The 22,591-nt window shown below is 39.5% G+C and overlaps 1 protein-coding gene across 8 annotated transcripts in view; it reads left to right on the top strand.

The window, feature by feature from the left end:
• Syn1 (Syntrophin-like 1) overlaps positions 1-19,120 on the top strand; it is an 88,345-nt gene extending 69,225 nt beyond the window's left edge. For all 8 annotated transcript variants that reach the window (XM_067128402.1, XM_067128397.1, XM_067128403.1 and 5 more), the window contains 2 exons: positions 4,679-4,869; positions 15,934-19,120. In XM_067128402.1, coding sequence (XP_066984503.1) covers positions 4,679-4,869; positions 15,934-16,026 — 284 coding nt within the window. In that variant the 3' untranslated portion in view covers positions 16,027-19,120. The remainder of the gene's footprint in view (positions 1-4,678; positions 4,870-15,933) is intronic.
• The last annotated feature ends 3,471 nt before the right edge of the window (positions 19,121-22,591 follow it).

Here is a 22,591-nt window from a genome sequence, read left to right as displayed (position 1 = left end):
CCAAAACTGTCAGTAACTCAATTTTGATCATCCCTTGAAATTCAAAGATTGGTGCGCCCCTTAAAAGCTGATATAGCTTGTTCTTGTCAAATTTACATTGGCAGTTTAGCACCAGAAACATGCTTACTCAAGCGGAGTGTCTTGATTCCAGAAAATGCATGACATCCTCAGGCTAGATGAACCAGAAACCCAGAGAAACCCCCCTCCGATGATTTCATCATCCTAAAGCAAAATCAGACTCCCACAAAGAACCTGTAGTATCATTGTTGTGAGGCACTGGTAATCCAAACTGGTCAGGCTGCCATAGGAGAGAGGAAAGCAGAGAGGGACTACTAAGTCCATGTCTCTGGAAAAAGCCCATCCTACTTAAGGTAGGATAGATCACATTTTTTAAAAGTGTGAGACTTCAAAGCAAGAAGAGAACCCAATGTTTCCTGGTAAAAAAAGAAGTGTTGAAGGTGCTTGAATACGATGCCTCATAAACAAGATAGTTTTCAATTGGTCAACCAAATAAACTTGGTTCTTCCATGTGACATGTGAATCTCCCACCACTAGAGTACAATCCATGTTTGAAACTTGAGCAGTGCTACAAAGAAGACTGTGGAGGAGGGGAGTGGGATAGAGAAAACCACCTGTTTACTTTTTGAGTGACTGAGAGTCTAGAAACTGTAATCTTCAGGTATGGCATAAAACAGGTGCAAAGTGAAGCTCATTCATGTCAAGATTCAACACTTCTGTGGGTGTTGACAGAAAGCGGAGACCTCTGCTGGTTCCCCTTCTGTAATGACATGTCATTCAAGTTATCACCAGTGACTTTCATGATAAATATCTCAGGAATCAGCTTGAGATCCTCCATTCCTGGGTTCTGAAAAGAAAATATTTGGCTATAGCAGTATTCTAGTATGTCACTTGTAAGAATCAGTGGCAAAACCACTTGGCTAAGGTCTCCGAAGGAGGAGGAAATTGAAAGATGAAGTAGCAAAGGAGAGATACTCATGATTGACACTTTGTGCCCAGTGGAGATGAAACCACTACAGGTGTTGAGAAAAAGTCAGATGCTTTCATAAGGCTAAACATATTCTTGCTAGAAAAGGAAACCTCCCCCAAACAGAAGATTTTGAAGACAGTTTCTTGTAGGGAAGGCTAGGGTATGAAAACTACAGGTCCATGAAGTGTTTCCAAAATGAAGCTTCCAGCAAAGAAAGTAGCATTACATTAAAAAAATCTCGACCGTTATCAGCTTCGTCTATAATGAAGACGACTGGGCAAGCAGTGCTCCCTGTCCCAAGAAGGCAACGTGAATGTGAGGAAGAGGAACATTTAAGAAATAAGATAAGAGGTCTAACCAGGATCTTCTGAGTCAAGTTGAATCCTGAATGTTCTGAAGAAAATGAAGGACAGCAGGCATTCCCTGTCCAAAATTGATGTGGGCTCTAGCAAGGAACTGGAAGTGCTAGAGTGAAAGCTAACTCTCAGGAGGTATATCCTGTTAACAAAGGTCGAATAGATGCTGTCAAAGACAAAATTTAGAAGATGGCAAAAAGATGTGTGGCAGAATATGAATTGCTGAGAGGTGGAAGAACTAAAGGCTAGCTGTGATTGTGTGAAAAAGTGTGACATAGACAGTCTGAAGTCATTCATGTGCATAGGAAATGTGGACAGTTAAAGAGATGCATTATAATGCTTAAAGAGAACATTTGTCCAAAGTCAAATTAAGTTGCAAGCATACAGTAATCTTGAACAGTTCAAGTCCAGGAATCTCTCTGAGCTGTTGACCAGTCAGCAGACACAAAAATAATAATTCAGTTTACTAGTGGAGACATAGGAGACTAGGAGTGTGCCGTAACCCACCTAAGCAGCCTTATCACAATTTTCCTCTACAAGAGTATTTGCGAGTACAAGATTCGAGCACAGTGCATGAATAGGCTATGCTAAAGGAATGGGTTTGTAATGAAATAAATATCTACTTGTATCTACTTGCTGCACCTCCAGAGTCTGTGTGAGCACTGTTTTAAAGAATAGGCAGTGTAGATGGTGACCAATAAATTTCATGTAAAGGAAAGCCAGTTCCAATGCCATTTTATATAAAAACTGGGTATTATTAGTTTTTTCTTTAAAGAGCTTTACATTGAATGCTATCAGTTAATTCATGGGTGTTTAATGGTTACTCCACAAGATCCAGTTCCTGATTACATAATCAGATTTCTAGTCATGGTGTGGAGTCAAAGTATTTTTAGTGAGCAAACAGAGCAGGAAAAAGTTGAAAGAGTTGAATGACCAGGTGGGAAAATTGCAAATAGAGGAAAGGTTAAAGATAGAAGAAATAGTTCTTTTCTGTTACATGAAGGTTTATATTAACATTGAGATCAACTTATGAATTGATACAGAATTCTGTTATGACACAAACCAGATTCTTTAGGTTTATATTCAGTTTGAGATTTACGCAGGCCTTGCATTTCATTAACTGGTTCTGTCAGCTGTGATGAGGTGGTGGTCACACTCAAATGCTGAGCTTACACAAGGCATTAATTCTGCAGATATTGCATTTGTATTCAATTCACCAACTCTTACAGACTTGGAACAATGCATTCCTTCCAGTATCCAGACCTCTACATAGACACAAAAGTGGTAAAATCTAATTTTATTGGAGAGAATGGAAATCTGTACATGTGGGATTCAATTTCCAGTTCAGTTTGCCGCTCAAAAGCCAGGCTAGGTGTGAGGCAGGGTTTGCTAACCAGCATTGCTATTTGTATTAAGGGTAAAAGTTATTTACAAAAATATAATACAATACACCTATTAGAGATGGGATTCTAATTAGCTTTTTTTTTTTTTGTATGTAATGGCCTAATGTTGATAGTATTTTAAATTCAAAAGATTTATTAGGTTAAGTAACTTTCATGTATTATTATTTTTTTTCTATTATTCAGAAGATGAACAAAAAATAATAATAGTAGAGAACCTTTAGAGGATGCAGTATCAATATATAGGAGCAACTGCATCTTTTGGTGTGTAACTTAATTAACCATGTTACTTTACAACACCATAGCTAAATAACTTAGCTGGACATTACATCTTTACCAACTTACCTTGGTCATTGTATTGTTGTGGTGTAGAATAGATAGGGAAATTAGATAGAAAAGAGAGAGAGAGATATAGAAAAGAGAAAAAGTTAGGAGAGAGAAGGAAAGAGAAATAAGAATAAAGAGAGAGGCAAAGAACACAGTGATAACGCCCAAAAGCTGCTGTTGTATCGTGTTATCAATACGCTGATTGAGGCTGGATGTTTACATGAACCATAAGCAGTATATCGTGTTGAAGCCATAAAAACAGTCATAAAAGTGAGAAATAATGGCCTCGCGATTAAGCTAACCAATTCATGAGTCAGCACAGCCTAAATGCTTACAGCAGCTGGTTCTATAGCCCCGCCTTCTCGGAGGCGTTTTCCTGGAAGTTCCAGGAATTTGGGGATTGGCCCAAGTGATGTACTTCTTCGACCTCCAATCAATTATACTTGGGAGGGGTCTTTCATACACCCTCCTAAGATCACCTCCAATCAAGTCCTCTAAGGAGAGATTTGAATCACACCCACTACAGTCCTTCCAATCAGCTACTTGAAGGGGAGGCCTTGCTGATTAATCCTTCCAATAAGGCTAGAAGGAGGTGGAGATTGCAGATAACAAGTTTTCTAGGGGTTCAACAAGCTAGAGAACGACGAGGAGAGAGAGTTGAGAACTGTGTCCTTCAAGGGAGGGTATGTCTCCCCTCGCTTCAGTGTTCCCCATAGAGACTGAGTCAAGAGTGATTCGTTTTCTATCATTGTAACTTGTTAATTTTGTACTGATCCTTATAATACTATATACTAATTAAAATGAAGAAATTACTAATCTCGTCTCTATACGCCTTTCTGAGAGATATCAATACTTAAAATAACTAAATAAAGAAGGTAGCACATCATCCGTAAAGCGATCTGAAGGACACATCGAAAGAGACCAAGGTAAGAAGAGAAAGACTAAAAATCATACAAAACAGAAAGGGGAGAAGAGATAATCCTTACAGTATCATCTTTCTTTTTATTTAATTTGATTCCATTGAACCCTCACTATAGAATTTTATAGTGGCAAGGGCCAGAGTGTAAGTATTTTTTCACCTTAAAGGAAAGGGTGTATGGTAGCATGTAGCAAAAACATCTCCTTTTAGGCACCATGTGTTGTGTTTGTAAAATTTTGTTTTGAGGGACATGGTTGTTCAGCCACATGCAGATCTTCATTAATTAGATGCACCTGCTGACTAGGAAGAAATGTAGATGTTTTTAGATTGTTTCACAGAAATCCTTACATCTGCAATAGCTAATTGTGATCAGTTGATTTTTTCAGTAATGCAGTCTTTTGTAAAATTTTTATAACATTTAGATTATGTAACAAATAGCCAGACTGTACAGTAGATTATAGTGTTTTCTATTATTTCACAGAAATCCTCACATCTGCAATAGCTAATTATGACCAGTTGATTTTTTTAGTATTGCAATCTTTTGTAACATTTTTTTAACATCTAGATTAAGTAACAAATAGCTGGACTGTACAGTAGACTATAAGATCCTTGAATTTTGTACAGTCTGTTCTGTAAAATTTTAAACTTTTGTTTGATATTTATTGAGTTTTTATTTTCTTTACATCAGATTGTGAGTGGCGAGGAGTAGAGGCAAAATTAGTGTTACATCATGAAGACGGATTTACTTTGCTGTCGACACACGACTCTAGCGGCGGCAGAGGCAGAGTGCTATGGACACAGCCTTTCCACAAGTTGATCATGAGTTCTGATGATGGCGCCCGCCTAATTTGGCTGAGATTTGATGGAGACATGGAAGTGGTAATGTAACTTTTTCATTTTTGGTCGATGTGGTGGTGGTGGCAGTGGTGCATTCGTTTGTACTGTATTTTCTTTTTTTCATATAAACTCAGAGTTGAGTTTTTAATTAGCTGTAATAGGTAGGTTATAAGCAGTGTGATGTTAATTTTGTAAAAGAATCCTTGTGAGAGTTTAAAATGTGGAGCTCAATTTTATGGTTGCCTTTTTAACAAATAGATATAACTAATTATTATGATTAAAAACAAGTAACTTGGTATCACGTACAGTGGTTTGTATAGCATTTTTTATAGCATTTAACAAGCCTAGTATGTAATTATTAGCCAAAGTTTACGTTTCACGAGTGGAAGTACTGTAGTTACATAAGCTGTCATCATCACAAATATTTCTAATTCCTCTTTTCCATTATGGGGAAAGACACTTTTCCTTAGGCCATATAGTTATGTCAAAGGAAGCCAAGAATAGTGCACTGATACACATCTCAATTTTCACATCGATAATGAAAAGACTTTGTCCAATTTTGCATATTTTCTTTGTACTATGAAAGGCTTCAGTCCATAAAAAGGTTCTAATAGGTTAATAATTATACCATATACACTTTAGCAGGTATTTAATTCTACTATAAGCATGGTATCACAGTGAGTGTGCCAGTCTCAGATGTTGAAACACGCAAATGAATATAAATGAAGATACATCTTACTGATTCTACACCGATGCTTTCAGATTCTGAATCAAATTTAGGATTTGCTACCGTATCACATAGAACAAAACTTGTTATATAAAAAAAGGATTTTGACAGAGGAAAAATCTATTTCTGGGGAGAGACCTGTGTCACCCGGTGAAATAACCTTTCAGCACTTATTTCAAGGTAAAGCTATTGCTAAATATACCAGAGAAAAGCTAAAAAGCTAAGCCGAGTTACTACCCCAGTGCGAGCTCCATGGTATGGAGTTGTGTATGAGAAAGGGTGAGATTGTCACAATCACAGGCCTCCGCCCTGTAAACCTTCCCAATGTCAAAAGTCCTACAGAGTGAGGTGCCGTTACATACCCCGCACCACTCGCGGACTGTAAACAAGCTGGCGTCACCCACATTCCACATTAGCACCCCACACCAGAATGGTATTTGACCAGGGGGGGAAAAGAGGAAATATGGGGGGGTCACCGGGTGACACAGGTCTCTCCCAGAAATAGATTTTCCTCTGTCAAAATCCTTTTCTGGGTTTCTCGACCTGTGTCAGCCGGTGAAATAATAACAGAGAAATCAAAATACCATTCTGAAACAAAAGTAGATTGTAGAGGAAAGTAATAAAACTAAACATCTGCAAGAGTTTTAATAACTTAGTAGTAAGAATGGCATTAAGACATAATGATGACACCGTAATATACTTAGTTTTAAATAACATAATTATACATGAATACAAAATCCTGAATGGAAAAGAGTACTTAAAATTACAGACTTAAGTACTAAACACATACTTAAAACTAGTACAAGGAAACTGTGTTCCACAAAACAATACAAAACAATATATGTAAATGAGGTAAACAATAAGCAGGATAAATTCATGACATGGTCAGGACAAGGTGTGAAGCATGCCTGACCTGGAGATGACCAAAGGGGAATAAATGAGGCAGGTAGGAGGGAGGAGAGTGACTGAGTACAGAAAGAATCATACTGGGGGAACTATGTTCCCTGCCGCCACTGTAGAAAATTTAAGAGCTTCTAGTGATTTCAGGTAGTGGCGTTTAAAGACTACAGGGATTTCCACCCTGTGTACTTTGACAGATCCTCAAAATTCATATAATGAAAATAGTTAGTGGAGGTGGCCACTGCCCTGATGTCATGCACTTTTGGGACTGAATCTGGGTTTGCATGTTTAATGAAATATAGGATCTGTTGTCTAATGGCTTTCAAAGAAATGGTTCCCCCCCTTCCCTTACAAATAAAGGCCCTGAAGTTATGTGTGAGGTCCTGTCTAAGAAGGCTTTCAGGGTAAAGACTGGGCATAAAGACAGGTCCTGTGGGAGGGGATGATCTTCCAGGGGACCATCTATCCTGAGGATCTTCATTTTTAGCTAGGAACTTAGGGTGAGGAGCTAGTAACACTTCACCTGATGGAAGGAAATCCAGATGATTGGGTTCTCTAGACAAGGCAGCCAGTTCAGAAATTGAGCACCTGAAGCCAAACTAATTAAAAATAAGGTCTTCCTTAATAAGTTAGTGAAAGAACAGTTATGATTATCTATTTCTGAGGCTAACTTAAGGACATCATTTAAGAACCAGGAAACCGACTGTGGGCGGGTTACTGGTCTCAAACGAGCACAGGCTTTAGGGATAGACGAAAAATAAGAGTCCGTTAAGTTAATCTTAAACCGTGCAAAAATATCTTTTTTAAGGCTGATTTTGCTGTAGTAATAGTACTAGGGGCCAGACCTTTTTCAAACAATGACCTAAAAAATTAAATGGCTAAATTAGTGGTCATTACTGTAGCTTCAGATTCTTTTAGAAAGAGTGCCAATTTCTTAACTGCTGAGTCGTATTGTCTAAGAGTGGACTCCCTTTTATCTGATTCTAGGAACAAAGTGTTAACAGGATCGATATTAGCATCCCTTTGAGCAGCAAACTTCATGAAATCCACAAAGCTAGGGCATTCTGAATTCTTGAGGAAGCTGACACAGTCTGAGTTTGTACTATTTGCGTCAATTTTGGGTTGGGAATTTTCAAACACCGAAGCTTCAGTTCTAGAAGAAGTGGAAACCAGTTGCTCTTCGGCCAATTTGGAGCTACTAAGGCTACTTGGCCCTTGAATGTCCTGAGTTTTTGAAGGACTTTCAATAACAGGTTTACTGGGGGGAAGAGTTAGATATTTTTCCACTTGTTCCAATCTATGGACATTGCATCTGTGGAGTGAGCTAGAGGGTCCAGATTGGGAGCCACATAGCAAGGTAGTTTGTGGTTGCACTCTGTTGCAAAGAGGTCTACTTGGAGACCCGGAACTTGGTTGCAAATCCACCTGAAGGAAGTTTTGTCCAAGGACCATTCCGACTCCAGCGGAGTTGTCCTGGACAGGAATCTGCAATGACATTCGGACCCCTGCAAGGTGGGTAGCAGACAGATGCCACTGGTGTTTGTTTGCTAGAGAAAATATTGCTATCATAACTTGATTGATCCGACTCGACTTGGAACCTCCTCTGTTCAGACAGTGCACTACTACTGCGCTGTCGAGAACCAATCTTATATGAATCCGATTGTTGGGCGCAGTTTCTTCAGGGTTAGAAAGACTGCCATGGCTTCCAGAACATTGATATGAAAGTGGCGGAACATGGTAGACCAAGTCCCTTGCACCTTCTTGTGTTGGGAATATCCTCCCCACCCGCTTAGGAAGCGTCGGTGTGAATCACTAGGGATGGCGGAGGGAACTGAAGGGGTACTGACTTCGATAAACTCTTGACGGACGCCCAAGGTCGGAGTCTCTTCTTCAGAATCGGTGGAATCAGAGATACTTTGTCTCTGAACCTGACATTGGCTCGGCTCCGCCATACCCTGTTTACATCCTTCAGTTTGGATTTCAAAAGAAGATCCGTCACTGAAGCAAACTGAAGAGAACCTAAGACTCTTTCTTGGGGTGCGGGGAAGCTTTCTTGTTCTTGAGAAATTGCCTGGTTGCTTTTCGCTATTTCTCTCTGTTTGGCCGGCGGAAGGGATAGTCTGTGAGTACCCAGGTCCCACTGGATTCCTAACCACTGAAAGCGACTCTCCGAACTAGGCGGATTTCTCCTGTTTATCTGAAAGCCCAGTGATTCTAGAAAGCCGATTACTATGGCTGTCGCTCTCCGGCATTCGTCGGCGTTGGGCCCAAACGATCCAATCGTCTAAGTATGCGGCTAGCATGATCCCCTGGGACCGGAGTTGTTGAACTACCGTATCCGCCAGTTTGGTGAAGATTCTGGGAGCTATATTGAGACCGAATGGCATGACTCTGAATGAGTATGCTTGATTTCCTAATCTGAACCCCAGATAAGGAGAGAACCTTCTCGCAATCGGGACGTGATAATAGGCGTCTGAAAGATCTATAGAGGTGGTTACGGCTCCACGGGGAAGTAAGGTCCGAACCTGCGAGATTGTAAGCATTCGAAACTTGTCGCATTGAATGTAGGAATTTAGACGGGACAAGTCTAGAATTACTCTTCGTTGACTGGAACCTTTCTTTGGGACGCTGAATAGTCTGCCCTGAAATTTCAGATGTCTCGCTTTCTTTATTGCCCTCTTTATTAACAGATCTTTCACAAAGTCCTTCAGAGCCTTGGAGGGTGATTGATGGAACCTGATCGGGGGGGGGAGGACTTTTGATCCAACTCCACCCCAATCCTTTGGAGACTATGCTCTGGGCCCAGGGACTGAAGCTCCACTGGTCCCGAAAATGATACAACCTCCCGCCTACCTGAGATATCTCACTGTGCGGGAGAGGGCCTGCCTCCTCTAGATCCCCTGCCTCCCCTTCCTTTGGAGGAGGAGCGGGATGAACCTCTACCTCTGAAGTACCCTCTAGCTCGTTCCTTTTGCATTTTGGATTGACCGAAATGCTCCCTGGCTTTCGTAAGAGGCATTATAAGCAGGGGAGGATACGTAAGAAGGGGCAGCGAGAGGTTGATGGGCTGGTTGAACCAGCACATACTGAGGTTGAGGCTGAGGTTGGGAGGTTGAGGGATGTCCAGGGCCGGGACCTGGACGGCCTGCAGTACTGTCTTGAGTCGGAGCCGCTTGAATTTCTTGAACTTCTTCCCTGTTTAGGTGAGTTCGGCGGGCTCAGATTGCTTCCTCTTGGAGGACAAACCCCAACGGGAACGGAGACTCTGGTTGGCCCTAGTTGCCTCTGCTAGGACTGCATCAACCTCTTCCTGAGGGAACAGGTTAGCTCCCCAGATGGAGTTTTTTATGAGCCTGTTAGGCTCATGACGGATGGAAGCTGCCGAAAAGATGTGCTTCCGGCAGTTCAATCAGGCCTTTACGAAATCATAGAGGTCCTGTTGGAAACTTCCCAGGAGAGATTTTGTCAACACCTGGAAAAGAGGATCCTCGCAGTATACCACTGACGTCGCCTCTGCCAAAGTCAATGAGTTTAAGGATCTACTAAGTCTGTCCTTAGCGTCTGCTTCGGCCTTCAGGAGCGACTCTGGGATTCTGGGAGTTGCTTGCTAAAGAGGTTAGAGGCGCAGTCAGGGTCCAGCCGGGTAACCGTAAAGGTATCCGGGTTGCCGCCCAATACTGGGAATCTCCGGGTAAGACCAGCGATGTGGGATCTATCTCCCGGAGATGAGGAACTGGTTTGCCCTCCACGCAAGCTTGGTTGGTGAGGGAGGCGACTTTAGAGGTGCATGGAGTGGGGAGGGCCCAGAGAGAGAACATGGTAAATGCACCTTTGCCGGAGTGAGCTTTGTATTCTCCGCCTGCCACTCCGACAAGGTCCGTCGTAGGGGGCTGATTGGGCCTGGTCCTCGGGAAGATGACTGTCTCCTTTGGGACCTTATCGGACCGGATCCAAGCCTCCTCTGTAAGCCTGGCATAACCTGCGTAAGGAGATTTCAGGTTTGGAAGGAAGAATTCCAGTTCTTCCAACCTGCGAGTGCCTAAGCCCTCAATAGTGAGGGTACCCTCATGTTGGGGAGCAAAGAGGGTCAGGCGCCAGGGGTTCCCTTTATCGAAAGGGGGCAGGTTGGAAGTATCTGGGATGGAGAAGGGTTTGTTGGCCGCTCCGCCACTCATGAACCCGGAGATCAAAGTCCTCTGTGACTTCACCTCCTCTGATAAGGAGAGCATAGAAGCGTTTGAAGAAGACAGCTGATTCGAGAATTGCGACAGCTTGTCGTCAACTCTCTTGTCAAACTGCTTCATAAGAAGCTCAGCAAACGCTTCCACGTCAAAGGAAGGAGGGGTGGGAGTCTCCTTACTATGCTTTGACCGTGCTCCCTTCCCAGAAGTAGAGGCCTTGCTTGTAGACGGCACGGGGCTAGGGGGCCGTGACATCTTCTAGGGAACCTCGGAGTGGACCCTCTGGGATTTCAAGGTCTTTTTCTTAACAGATTTCACCTTAGGGACGGTAGACCTTGCACCGTCCATAAGGCAAGAGGATTTCACAAATCCTCTGAAGGAAGAAGCAGTAGAAGAGGGAGAACTGAATAATAGATCACCTGCCTCACTTACCCCCTTACCTGGCTGTTCCAAGTCCACGTTCATAGGCTCTAGGTTGAGGTTGAGGGCCGCAACGTCTTCCGCTACAATACCGCAAGCAGCGACTTCTTCTTGGGAGGGCTGCGTCATCTCCCGGATCCCGGCGATTAAGGGGGCGGCTATCTCATCCGCAACAGAAGCCGAGATCCAGGCGCCGGGGAAGAGAACATTGCAAACGTCCTTGCAGAGGATGTAGGGTTTCCCTGCCCCGACGTTCCTCCCCGCCGCCGACCCAGGACTTAAGGGTCGATAAAGCGGAGTCCCGGAGCTGCGGTCAATCTGAAAAGGGGAAAGGAAGATAGGTGATTGGGTCTCCTAAAAGGAGAACATGTTACAATTATCCATCAAAGACAAAATTGAGGATAAACGTTAATCGGGAGTGGAAGATTTTCTTACCGACTCATCCAGAACCTGCTCAGTAGAGCGCAGCACACTTCACAACCGTCCTGGTGCCAAACAGTCAGGTCCCCACGTGGACAGCGCAGCCGGAGTGGGACCTGCAGACTTCATGCCCGCTGGCCTGGTTCAGCACAGCGGTGCACCCTGCTCCTGACAACGCACCATCTGTAAGTTGAACGATAAATGAGTATGCTAATAAGACCGCCGGAGTAGTGTCTTAGAATAGTAGTAACTCAAGTAGGTCCCCCGGAGTTAACGGGGGAAAAAGGGGGCTACTGAACAACATGATTAACTACCTAGAGGGACCGCGGAGTTAATCCGAGCGACGGGGAAGGTCCCAAAAGGATAGTTAAACATATCATTAAATAACATTAAACATTAATAAATGAACACACACATACACACACCTATATATACAAAACTATATCCGGACAGGACCCGCCAGAGTAAACCGGGAAGATAAAGGGCCTATAGGATATGTAAAAACTCCCCATGAGGCCGCCGGAGTTAATCCGGAGCCAAGGGTAGATAACAATAAGTATGTTATATGTGAAGTGAACAAAATCATCTGCGACTAGGGGAAAGATTACAATAAGGTATACTTTTCCCACTTGGGGCCGGAGAGAGTCTTGTACTTAAAAACGGTGACGGCGGAGGAGGTGTAGTGAACACCGTCCGACCAAACACCGTCCCTACCGGAGTAGGGGAAACAAGAACATCCGGCCACCAAGCAGAGAAAAACACCAAGGTAAATAGCTGGTGGAGAGAAGATACTGGAAAAGGGTGTATATGAAGAGGACAAATATAAGTGTCGTACCGTGTGAACGGCAGAAGACAGTCAGGTGGGATACTCCAACTGGCAACTAGAACACTATCTCCCCACCCGAGGTGTCTCGGATGGGAAAAGACGCGTACTGACACAAGAAGGGAGGGGATATATAGGCTATGAGTGTGGGACTCTGGTAGCGACCAGGGAGTGGGTAGGCACACCCCGGGCGCCATGAGAACCTACTCCCTCTCTATGATCGGACAAACATGTACGAACGATATTGAGAGAGAGGAAGAGATGGAACACTCAAAGACAAAGCAAAGAAAGGGATGGGAAACAGGGGTGTGGGAGCACCCCCGGTCCCCTACTGTAGTCTCGAAAGGAATGACCGGATAAGGTCAGGTGACGAGAGAACAGCCAAACAATGCAGAGGGAGGGGATATAGGCTATGGCGAAAGGAAAGGATAAATCTCGGCCTTGGTAAGATAACATATAAATGAAAGCTAACCAAGGGTGGGAGAGGGAGGAGGGGGAAAGGCGATAGGCGAGAGAATGTGTTAGGAGGGGTAAAACATGAAGTGGAGAATAACCTGAAGATGTGGCTCGGAAGGAGAAGGCAACACGAGGGACCCTCGTTATTCCAGCTTAACTATTTAGTACTGTAAAGACTAAACGGAAAGGCCGAAATAGGGAGAGGGAAAAGCGTCAGCCCAACTCACCAACCAACGCCACAAAAAGGGAAGCCACCATGAATCCCCCTACACACAGAGCCCTCTCCTAGCCAGTAGAGGACCGCCAAGCCATAGCCTAGGCTAGCCTTACCCAGCTGGGGACTGGGGAAGGAAACCCAGGAGAAGTAACTACTCCACCAACTTACAGTAACTTAGCCTAGGCAAAATGAAATGATCTAAATAATCATAAGCGCATGTAGAAAGGAGGACCAAGCCTCACACGATATGAGCGCGGAGGGAAAATGGCCGACCTTCCAGACAAAAAAAATCTCAGATAATATCTGTAAATATCAAAGACATCCGTGTGCTTGGCATAAAATAAGCAAAATAAGCATAAACGTACCATCACAAACAAAACATCCCAACCCTGGAGGAAGCAATGTCCAAATTATAACGTGTATAACAAGGGATAAAGGCGGATAGGCCCGAGGGGGAAACTCGAAGCCTAAACGACAATAAAAGGGACTTCCCCCAGAGAAGGGTGATAAAATATATACTGTATATAAAACCCAATTGAATATATATATAATAATAAACAAAAGGGTACAAGGAAAGGGGGACGGGGAAAAAGCCCCGACCTAGTCCGAGCCGACATAAGGTCACATGGCGTCGGGCGGTGGGAATGAGACTGACAATAAATCCTCCTAATTATTTAACTAGGGGAAATAAAACTTCTCAACCACCCAAATAAAACATAAAGATGGTACTCAACTTAGGTGATGAATTCAATGAAGATGCCATTGCTTGAAAAAACCAACAAAAGCGCACACGAGGAGAATCACAACAACAGCGAACGCGTGCTAAAAGTGGAATGAGGGTGACGCCGGCTTGTTTACAGTCCGCGAGTGGTGCGGGGTATGTAACGGCACCTCACTCTGTAGGACTTTTGACATTGGGAAGGTTTACAGGGCAGAGGCCTGTGATTGTGACAATCTCACCCTTTCTCATACACGACTCCATACCATGGAGCTCGCACCAGGGGTAGTAACTCCGGCTTAGCTTTTTAGCTTTTCTCTGGTATATTTAGCAATAGCTTTACCTTGAAATAAGTGCTGAAAGGTTATTTCACCGGCTGACACAGGTCGAGAAACCCAGAAATGCTTGTTTTCATATCATCTTCTGTAAATATTGATGTTGGATTAATAAAGGGGAAATTAAGATGCAAGTACAGCAGTCAAAGCTGCAACTATCAAGACCAGATTTTACAGTTTATGAAAGTTCTTTAATAAATGTCAGACTAATGAAACAGCGAATCTAATAGTCAATTCAAACAGATCAAACATTCATTGGATTGTGGCAGGCTTTCTTCATACTAAAAAGAGCACCACATTGAAGTAAATTTATCTCATCTCAAAGTTAGTTAACCTCATTTTACCCACTGATACTTGGTGAATAGACTGCATGACCCAAACTTCAGCCAGAAATATTCCAGACCCAATGTTGTATTTTGTCAAGACCTGCACATTTAGGCATGAAAAGGGAATAAAGATGCTGAAAAAGCAGGTAAAGCTGCATTTACTATTACTATATCAAAAATACTCGTCCCAGTCAGTGATTTATTATCATCTGTAAAATATGTCAGCTTTAGCAAATAGCAGGCATTGTGGAAGGATGAGTAAGACACTAGTAATATAAACATTAAACCAGTTGTTGGATTGTGGTGCCATTCTTTCCATTTCAGAGTATTATTTTCACAGACTCTTGGCTACTAGATAAATAACCTACAAGACCTAATAACTGAATGCAGAACAACACATAAAATCAAACATGCCTTTAGTAATTGTCCGTCTTTCAAACAACAACAGTATCAAGTATAGGAAATAAATCTTTGAAAGAAATTTTGACAGAATCTACAACATATTCAGTATATTGAATTATTAAATTTTGAGTTGGATTAAATTAAAATCTAATTTCCTGTGAGGGATAAACATTGCAACACAGTGGCTTGGTTAAACTATTAACAATGATAAGTATAAACATTGGTGAATGTCAAGTTTTTATACCAGTGAGTTAACCCTTTGAGATTTTTAATGGGTGTCTAAAACTTGTTTGTGGCAAAACACACTTCATTATGGATCTCTGCTTTTACACTTGGAAAGATAAATTGTGCTTAGAAAGTTTTCTTTTATCACTTGCTGGAAGTCTCTTTTTTTTATGACAGACTGCTGCTGTTGATCTCCTTCTGAAGCCAGATAATTGTACTTAATTTTAGTATCAAATTTTAGTATAACATTTAAGTTAGCTGAGAGCAGAAATTTATTTTACTTTTTGTAAATAATTGTTTAAAAAGTTATAGATAAATTTCCTTGCCAGTGATGCATATATATTATGAGTTAAGAATTTGAACTCTGTGGTCTGCTTATATAATAATAATAATAACTAATAATGATAATAATAATGCCATTTGTTACATATAAAAACAAGGAACTTGTATGTATGGGGTTACATATGAAATGGATTCTCTCCAGTCTTCTTTGTCGTATGCTCTTTTCTGCTTGAACTCTCATCAGGTTTAGATCTCCTGCTAGTCTGCTGTTTATCTGACCAGTGGTTCCTCATTCCTTCTCATTACATATCCAAACCACCTCAGCATTTGAGATCTAATCTCCATACTTTGGCCATGAAGCTCAACATTGTATGGTCATACCTTTTCAAAATCTCCTACATTTTCCTTGTCAGTGCCAGTGTTTCTGTTGCATAGATTAGTATGTACCCATTATCAAGTCATTTTTCTCTCTGCTATTGTGGCATTTTTAATTACCAGCAATCTAGCTATCTCTCCAATTCATCCATTTCTTCCAATTCTCACCTTTCAAATAGCAACATCCCTCCAGCAAAGAAATTTGTCACTTGGTTTACAAGTTATAGACATAAGAGATGTTATACTAATATTTTTTTCTTAGCATATTTTAGTTCATGACACAGAATATTTCTTTACAGGAGCTTGATTTGAAGACCAATCCAAAGCCCTTTGTCTTCATCTTGCACACATTTTTATCAGCAAAAGTACATCAGCAGTCTCTAACCTCCTGACGCAAGCCCGAACCCCCGATCCGATCGAAGTCTTTAGGATCGGGTGACCAAAAGAAAGCTGGTAGCATGGAACTTTTTGCAAAACCACGATTGTTTAATCAAATTGATATAGCTAATGCAAAGGCCAATTTACGCACACAAGGGAAGCCGTCCGCACAGGTAGATGCAAATGTAGAAAATCATAAGACTGACGCATGAGATTTCCATCCGACGTTGTGAATATGATTCTGTGAAAGGGGCAACTTTGACTTTGCTTCCAGTTGTGAAAGTTCATGATGGTTTTCAAAAATGAAAATCCTAGAGCATAGTATTACTTTCCAGTTGTGAATAATACAAATAGACAAAGCCAAGAAATGGAAAATAACTTTGGCTATTTTAAGAGGCAGCTTATACTTTTTTCTACTTTTAATCTTGCTGAACAGTATTCTTCACAAGATCATGAATACCAGCAATCTCTTAAATACCTAACATTTAATCAGGTATAGTATGTTAAAATACATTAAATGAATATGCTACATGTATTAGATTAATCCCCGGTTGATAAAACAAAGGGATGATTTTTTTCTACTCAGCAACAGCTTCTTACCTTTAAGACTCATCATATAAACACATCAACTTTTTCTTGTCTTGCTTCCCTATCCAGAACCTACCATGAGTTGCAGGTCACATTTTTATTTGACTTGCTTCCTTTCAGGAGAAGTTAGTTACATAAGTTCCTAAACCATACCATTGTTAGTTTACTGAAGTTTAGAGCAAAGTTGCTGCAGCTTGGTTTGTTCATTCATAATAATGCCAATCCTGGAATTTTATTCAGGTTATCTTAGCCATCCTTGGAATAACTAAGCCTAACATTGGGATAACAGAAGGATAAAAGCATTAAAGGACATGAAAAACATAGTTCCATTTTATAGCAATATTGTCCTTTTGTGTGCTATTAGTTTTCCCATGTGAGTTGAGAAGTCCTCGTAGATTTTTAGATTAAAATGATTGTACTTCTTTGTGATAAGTCATGGAAAACCAGTAAAATACACTTACTAGAAAATGAGAGGAAGAAATAAAATGTCGCTGCCTACCTTGATAGGGTTATGGTTTGCTCATGCCAGACCGAATTGTAAGGTTTTGGATGTTAGCAGATTGTGACAGGATAATCATTTAAAGATTTTATTAAAAGTAGTCATAACCTTTCCTTTCACTCTATGCTAAATAAGGAAACCTTAACCCCCACCCCTTTAGCATAACCTTTTGGTTCAGCCTAACTGTGCCGTCATCATAGTTACTGTATATACCGAGTTGGTTAAGGTATGAGTTGGCCTGATAATCCCATTAGGTTACTAATGTCTTATTGCACAATCAAAAGAAATGTGATTCCTAGGGAATTGTAGGGTAGGATGTTATTAGATTCTTATAAATTTATATAAAATTGTATATCATTTCAATCCATATTTTATCTGTGGAAAAAACAAGCTTCAATATGTAGCAAAATACAAACCATAGGTAAAAGAATTGAGGTGCAGAAAGAGTTGGAGCTACTTCAGTGGTCTGGTGAAAATAATAAATAATAATACCTGTACTGTCATAATAGTCTGTGGCTGTAGATCATTTGAAAAGTTGGATTGTTACCCCGTTGGACCTAGATTAATTTAACATAGTTAAATTCCTTTTTTTTAATACTTTAACTGGGCCAGTACACAAGTAATTTTGTACTATTTACATGTAATTTGTTTTATGGTAACCAACTAGAGTGCTATACATCAGATCAAGGTGTAGAAACAATTGTAATTCAAAAGTGATAAATTGCATAAGAAACTAATTTTATGGTATACATCAAAATTTGCTGTATTACGTAATGACAAATGATGCAGTAAACCCTCCATATTTGCGGTCTCACTTTTCGCGGACTCACGTATTTGCGGATTTCTTTGTGGGACGTATCTACCCATTATTTGCAGAAAATTTGCCCATTCGTGGTATTTTTCACTGAGAAATATTCACTAATTACTATATTTTCATATAATTTTCATGACTAAATGCACTTTTTGTGATAAAACTATTAAAATACTAAGGTGTACGCACTTTTAGTTTTTTTTGTGTTTAAACTATCAAAATAGGCAGTTCTAAGTGTTTTTAGAGGGTTTTAATTATTCGCAGATTTTAGCTATTCGTGGGGAGGGCGGTGTGCAGTACGCATCCCTCGCGAATACGGGGGGTTCACTGTATTACAAGTAGCTGGTGACATTCAAGGTTCCAGGGAACCCCATCAGTGTGTAGTTTATTTTCATAAATGCATACATCCCCTTGTATTTAGATTTGTGTAAACATTTTTGTGCAGTTGACTTTATTTTTCTCTGGTGTAAATTAAAGTTTGCATATCAGCTTTTTCTAAACTAAATTTGCTTCCATCTAGTTTTATTTGTTATTGGCACGAATATCACTCTCTAGTATCCTGTGTAAATTGGCACAACATGTCATATTACATTATGCATGATTATTTTATTTACTATATGTATGATATAGAACAAAACTGCATTGAATACTAGCTGCAGTATGTATATTTAACAGTTAAATTTTCTTTTGAAAATAAAAATTTGTTAATATTATGGGTTAGCTGTATTTACGGACATTATTTTGATGAATGTTCAGCTGAAGTATACCTATGTAAGATTCTGTTGGTCATGTACTTTGAGAAGAACAGTTAGGAAGTGCTTTTTATGTTCTTTGAAATTGATTTTTACCATTAACAGAATTATGAAGAGTAAATATGTACAAAAGGAAAGAATGAAGATGACGTCATTAAAACTGCTTTGATTGGATATACAACAGATTATGTGATCAGTCAGTGTCTGAGTGAGCGCATAATTTTAATACAGTATAAATAAATGCAATAATAAATATTATCACATTTTACAGGCTCAGTAAGTTTCAACACTAGTTGTGAATCATTATTTTATTTACTTCAAGGAACTGCACTTAAGAACTTTAAGGGTTTACTTGCGAATTTGACAAATGGTACTCTTTAAACTCTTAACAAGTAGTAGTAATATGTTTAATATAAGATGGCTGAGAAGTCTACAGGATTTTTTTCATCATATAAAAAGAATGTGGAAAGAACAAAAGAAGAAGGTGCAGAACCTGTTTTATAAAAAGAACATAAAAAGAACAAAAGATGAAGGTGCAGAAGCTTGTTTAGAATTAAATAAAATCTTGTCATCATTTTTGTAGACGCAATGAGATATTCCCATCAAAATTTTATGTTAATGATAATAGCTATTTTTTTTGTAGCCAGAGTACTACAGAAAATATAGCTATTCATCAAAGTTTTTTTTTGTTACTGAAACTCAGAGTGCTGAGCAATTGTGCATAGTAAAATAAAGTACGGTATCTTCAGTGTAGTGGTTGTGTCTGTTGAAAGTCGTAGTAATTTAGATTTTTCTTCCAAAATGGACATTATATTGCCAGTTTCCCATAACTATATGGTAGAAGAGCAAGAAGGCTTAAAAAATTGTGATTTTGTTTTTAGAACTATAATCTGAAAAGAAGCCTATCAGGGATTATATTGTTGTCCAGTTTAAATTGTGATGGCATCCTTAAAATTCAACCGTAATTTTCTGTCAGTATGTTGTGTAAGAGAATCCCTTAATTATTCAGGCCAAACATTAGTTGAAGAAATGTTAATCACATCCTATTTATTATTATGATAAATAATTTATATGTATCTATAGAATTACTGAGGAGTCTTAGAAATTTGGTGTTGATTTTCATAGTAATTTGTGCTGTGCAGGAAGGTGGTAAACTGTATGGTGCATGAGTGAATAATGGGGCATACAGGAGGCAGCAGCAGCATTTTCTGGCACATCCAATCTCCATGAGCTGCCTACATTTATTATATTGTTCATTAATAATTGCCTTATTTACATACATGTAGTTGATGCGTTTTATAAGATAAGATTGTGCTTTTTTTTTTTCTTTAAAGGAAACCACTACCCTTTGAAAAGCCCCCATCCCAATTTATTCTTTTAACGCCATTCCCATGCAGTCTCTTATTTTAATATATACTTGAAGACCATAATCATGAAATTATCAATGACATATCATGGTAATTCCTTTGCCTTATGTAGCCTTCTTATCATTTCATAATTTTTAAACTCCTGTCCATCAGCATTTACTGAACAAGGGTGAATGCTGCATTTGTATATACTATACACATTTTCTTCTGTATCACAGAATTATTATATACTGTAAACATATTGCTTAGGATGCCATAGTGAATAATGTACTTGGCATATTGATATTTATGAAGCATTCATTTTTTTATTTTACTGATGGGCCTACTCTTTGCTGTAGTCTGTATCCAAAAGATTACCAAAATTCTAAGTATTGTCTTAATTTTATAATATAAAGCTTCAAGTTACTTTTCATATACTATCCTGTAATAGTTTCTGTATTCAAAAGTATTCACTTCTCATACTGAATCTAAATATTACATAGCACCTTGATCAGTATTCTCATTACATGCAAGATAGGCAACAGTTGATATATTCAGAGATCCGTCAGTTGACAATGAACCATCCTATTGGTTGCTATAGTTTTTAAGGCAAAATTTACTGCCTAAGTATTCTGCAGTATTTGAAACTTCAAAGGGTTTCAAAAATCATTCTGTTATGTTGTTAATGTGGAATACCTAGGTTGAATGGCTTGTGATGCAAGTTAAGCAATATGTGAAATTAGACAATGCTTTTTAGGGACGAGAGAATTTTGTGTTATTCCTCTACATTGCGTATCCAGAAATCATATGAATTGCCAACTTGAATTAAGGATTTTCCGTTTTCGTGAATACTAGTACGTCCACTCATTTTTTGAAGCATGAACCATTAAAAAACATCATTTAAAAATGGTCACATCACAGTATCATTACTGCCATTTGTTTTAAGCAATTATAGTTGTCAGAGCAGCAAAAATTTCTAGTTAACTATGTTTGCTTCCTACCTCCCCTGTGAATAACTGTAAAGATGGCATTCATGGACATGTTTTGTTGATCAAGACGCTAAGGCAGGTCCTTCAAGTCAGCCTTATTGAGAGAGAGGAATTTTACTAATCAGAGAAAGTGAGAGAAAAAATTTCTTCATGATCAGAGCTAATTCAGAGGAGACTAAAGAGAATGGATTAAAAGGCTAGAAGGTCACATCTACAGCATGTCAAAAGATGACGACAAACCACTTCACCATAGGCACATATTTATGAAAATACATTACATTGCCATTTTGATATATATTTAATAATTATAGAATAAACATTTTGTATTCATTGGTATTAATATCAGGAGTAATATCTGTATGATAGACCAAGGCGCTTGAAAGAGTAGGAATTTATTTTTCCTTGGAGTTTCATTGTTGTTAATCTTTATTGTGAGCATAATGATTTGTAGTAAAAGAGTAATACAGTAATTGAAAACCTTGTGCATAATGATTTAAAAGTGAAACCAGTCAGTGATATAAAACTAGACTTTCTGAGGAATCACTTTAGGAAGGCAGTTTTATGCTTTCATGCCAAAACTAAGATGCTGCATCTCAAGGAGGTTTCATAAAGGTTATCACCTCTGCAACTCGCCTTTTTTTCATTCAGGTGTTCATGGGGGAAGATAGATATTTTTGAAAGTGGTCGATTTTTGTTTTACGTATGCTCTAGCGCTCTTTAGTCTTCAAACTTGTGGATTGTAAATTTGTTAAACCATATTGGGAGTAGAAGAGAATTTGTTTGGGATGGTGATTTATTGTGTACCTTGCCTTGTTGCCTAATTAATATTAAAGAAAATAATTTATTTTGACATTCATCTGTATTGTGTTACTAAGTTGAATGCCTGTATACATAAAATATTTCAATTTTGTAAAACTGACATCTTGTTTTTGAAGGGGATGTCATAAGGGACTATTTTCATTAACAGTTCAATAGAAATTCTGGCATTATCAAGTGGGAATCCTTGTGTCTTAGCTCTTTGAACTGTTAGGAAGGAAATTTCCAATGTGTCTAGGCAGAATAATATGTATTTCTCTTTTGTGTCTGCCTGATACTGTGAAATGTCAATCTGTAAAATTGTACACCACAAAAGTGAACTGCATTGTTGTTTATAGCACCTAAAGCAACATTTAGAAACCAGTATATTTTAAGGTACTTGGTGTGCTGTTACCTCCCAGTAAAGTGTTATGGAATTGCATACTTTGTAGTTTCTTGTAAATATGGCACTGCGTAGTCATCTGATATAAGCTAATATTGCACATTGTGTTTGAGGCACCACTGACATGACCCTTTTTCCATGCACATACAACTCATTCTGTTCTATATGTTTGCCTGGATGCGTGTGGTGTGTATGATGTTAGTATTACATTCATAGAATGTGTTTCACCATTACTGCAGACATAAATGTTTTTATCTACAGTAATTCAGTGAATGCTAGTGCACTTAATTGTATGCTTTGATGCATAATTTGTGGGATATAGTTAGCATGCAACGCAGGTTATTCCAGTGTAGTTGAGAGCACCTATGTGTTGGTTGTGCACTAAGCTTATTTGCT

This window comes from Macrobrachium rosenbergii, chromosome 26 (assembly GCF_040412425.1).
Source record: "Macrobrachium rosenbergii isolate ZJJX-2024 chromosome 26, ASM4041242v1, whole genome shotgun sequence".
In the NCBI taxonomy this organism is placed as follows: Eukaryota; Metazoa; Arthropoda; class Malacostraca; order Decapoda; family Palaemonidae; genus Macrobrachium; species Macrobrachium rosenbergii.
The sequence above is the reverse complement of the archived record's forward strand: the minus strand, read 5'-3'. Positions and strand labels throughout refer to the sequence as shown.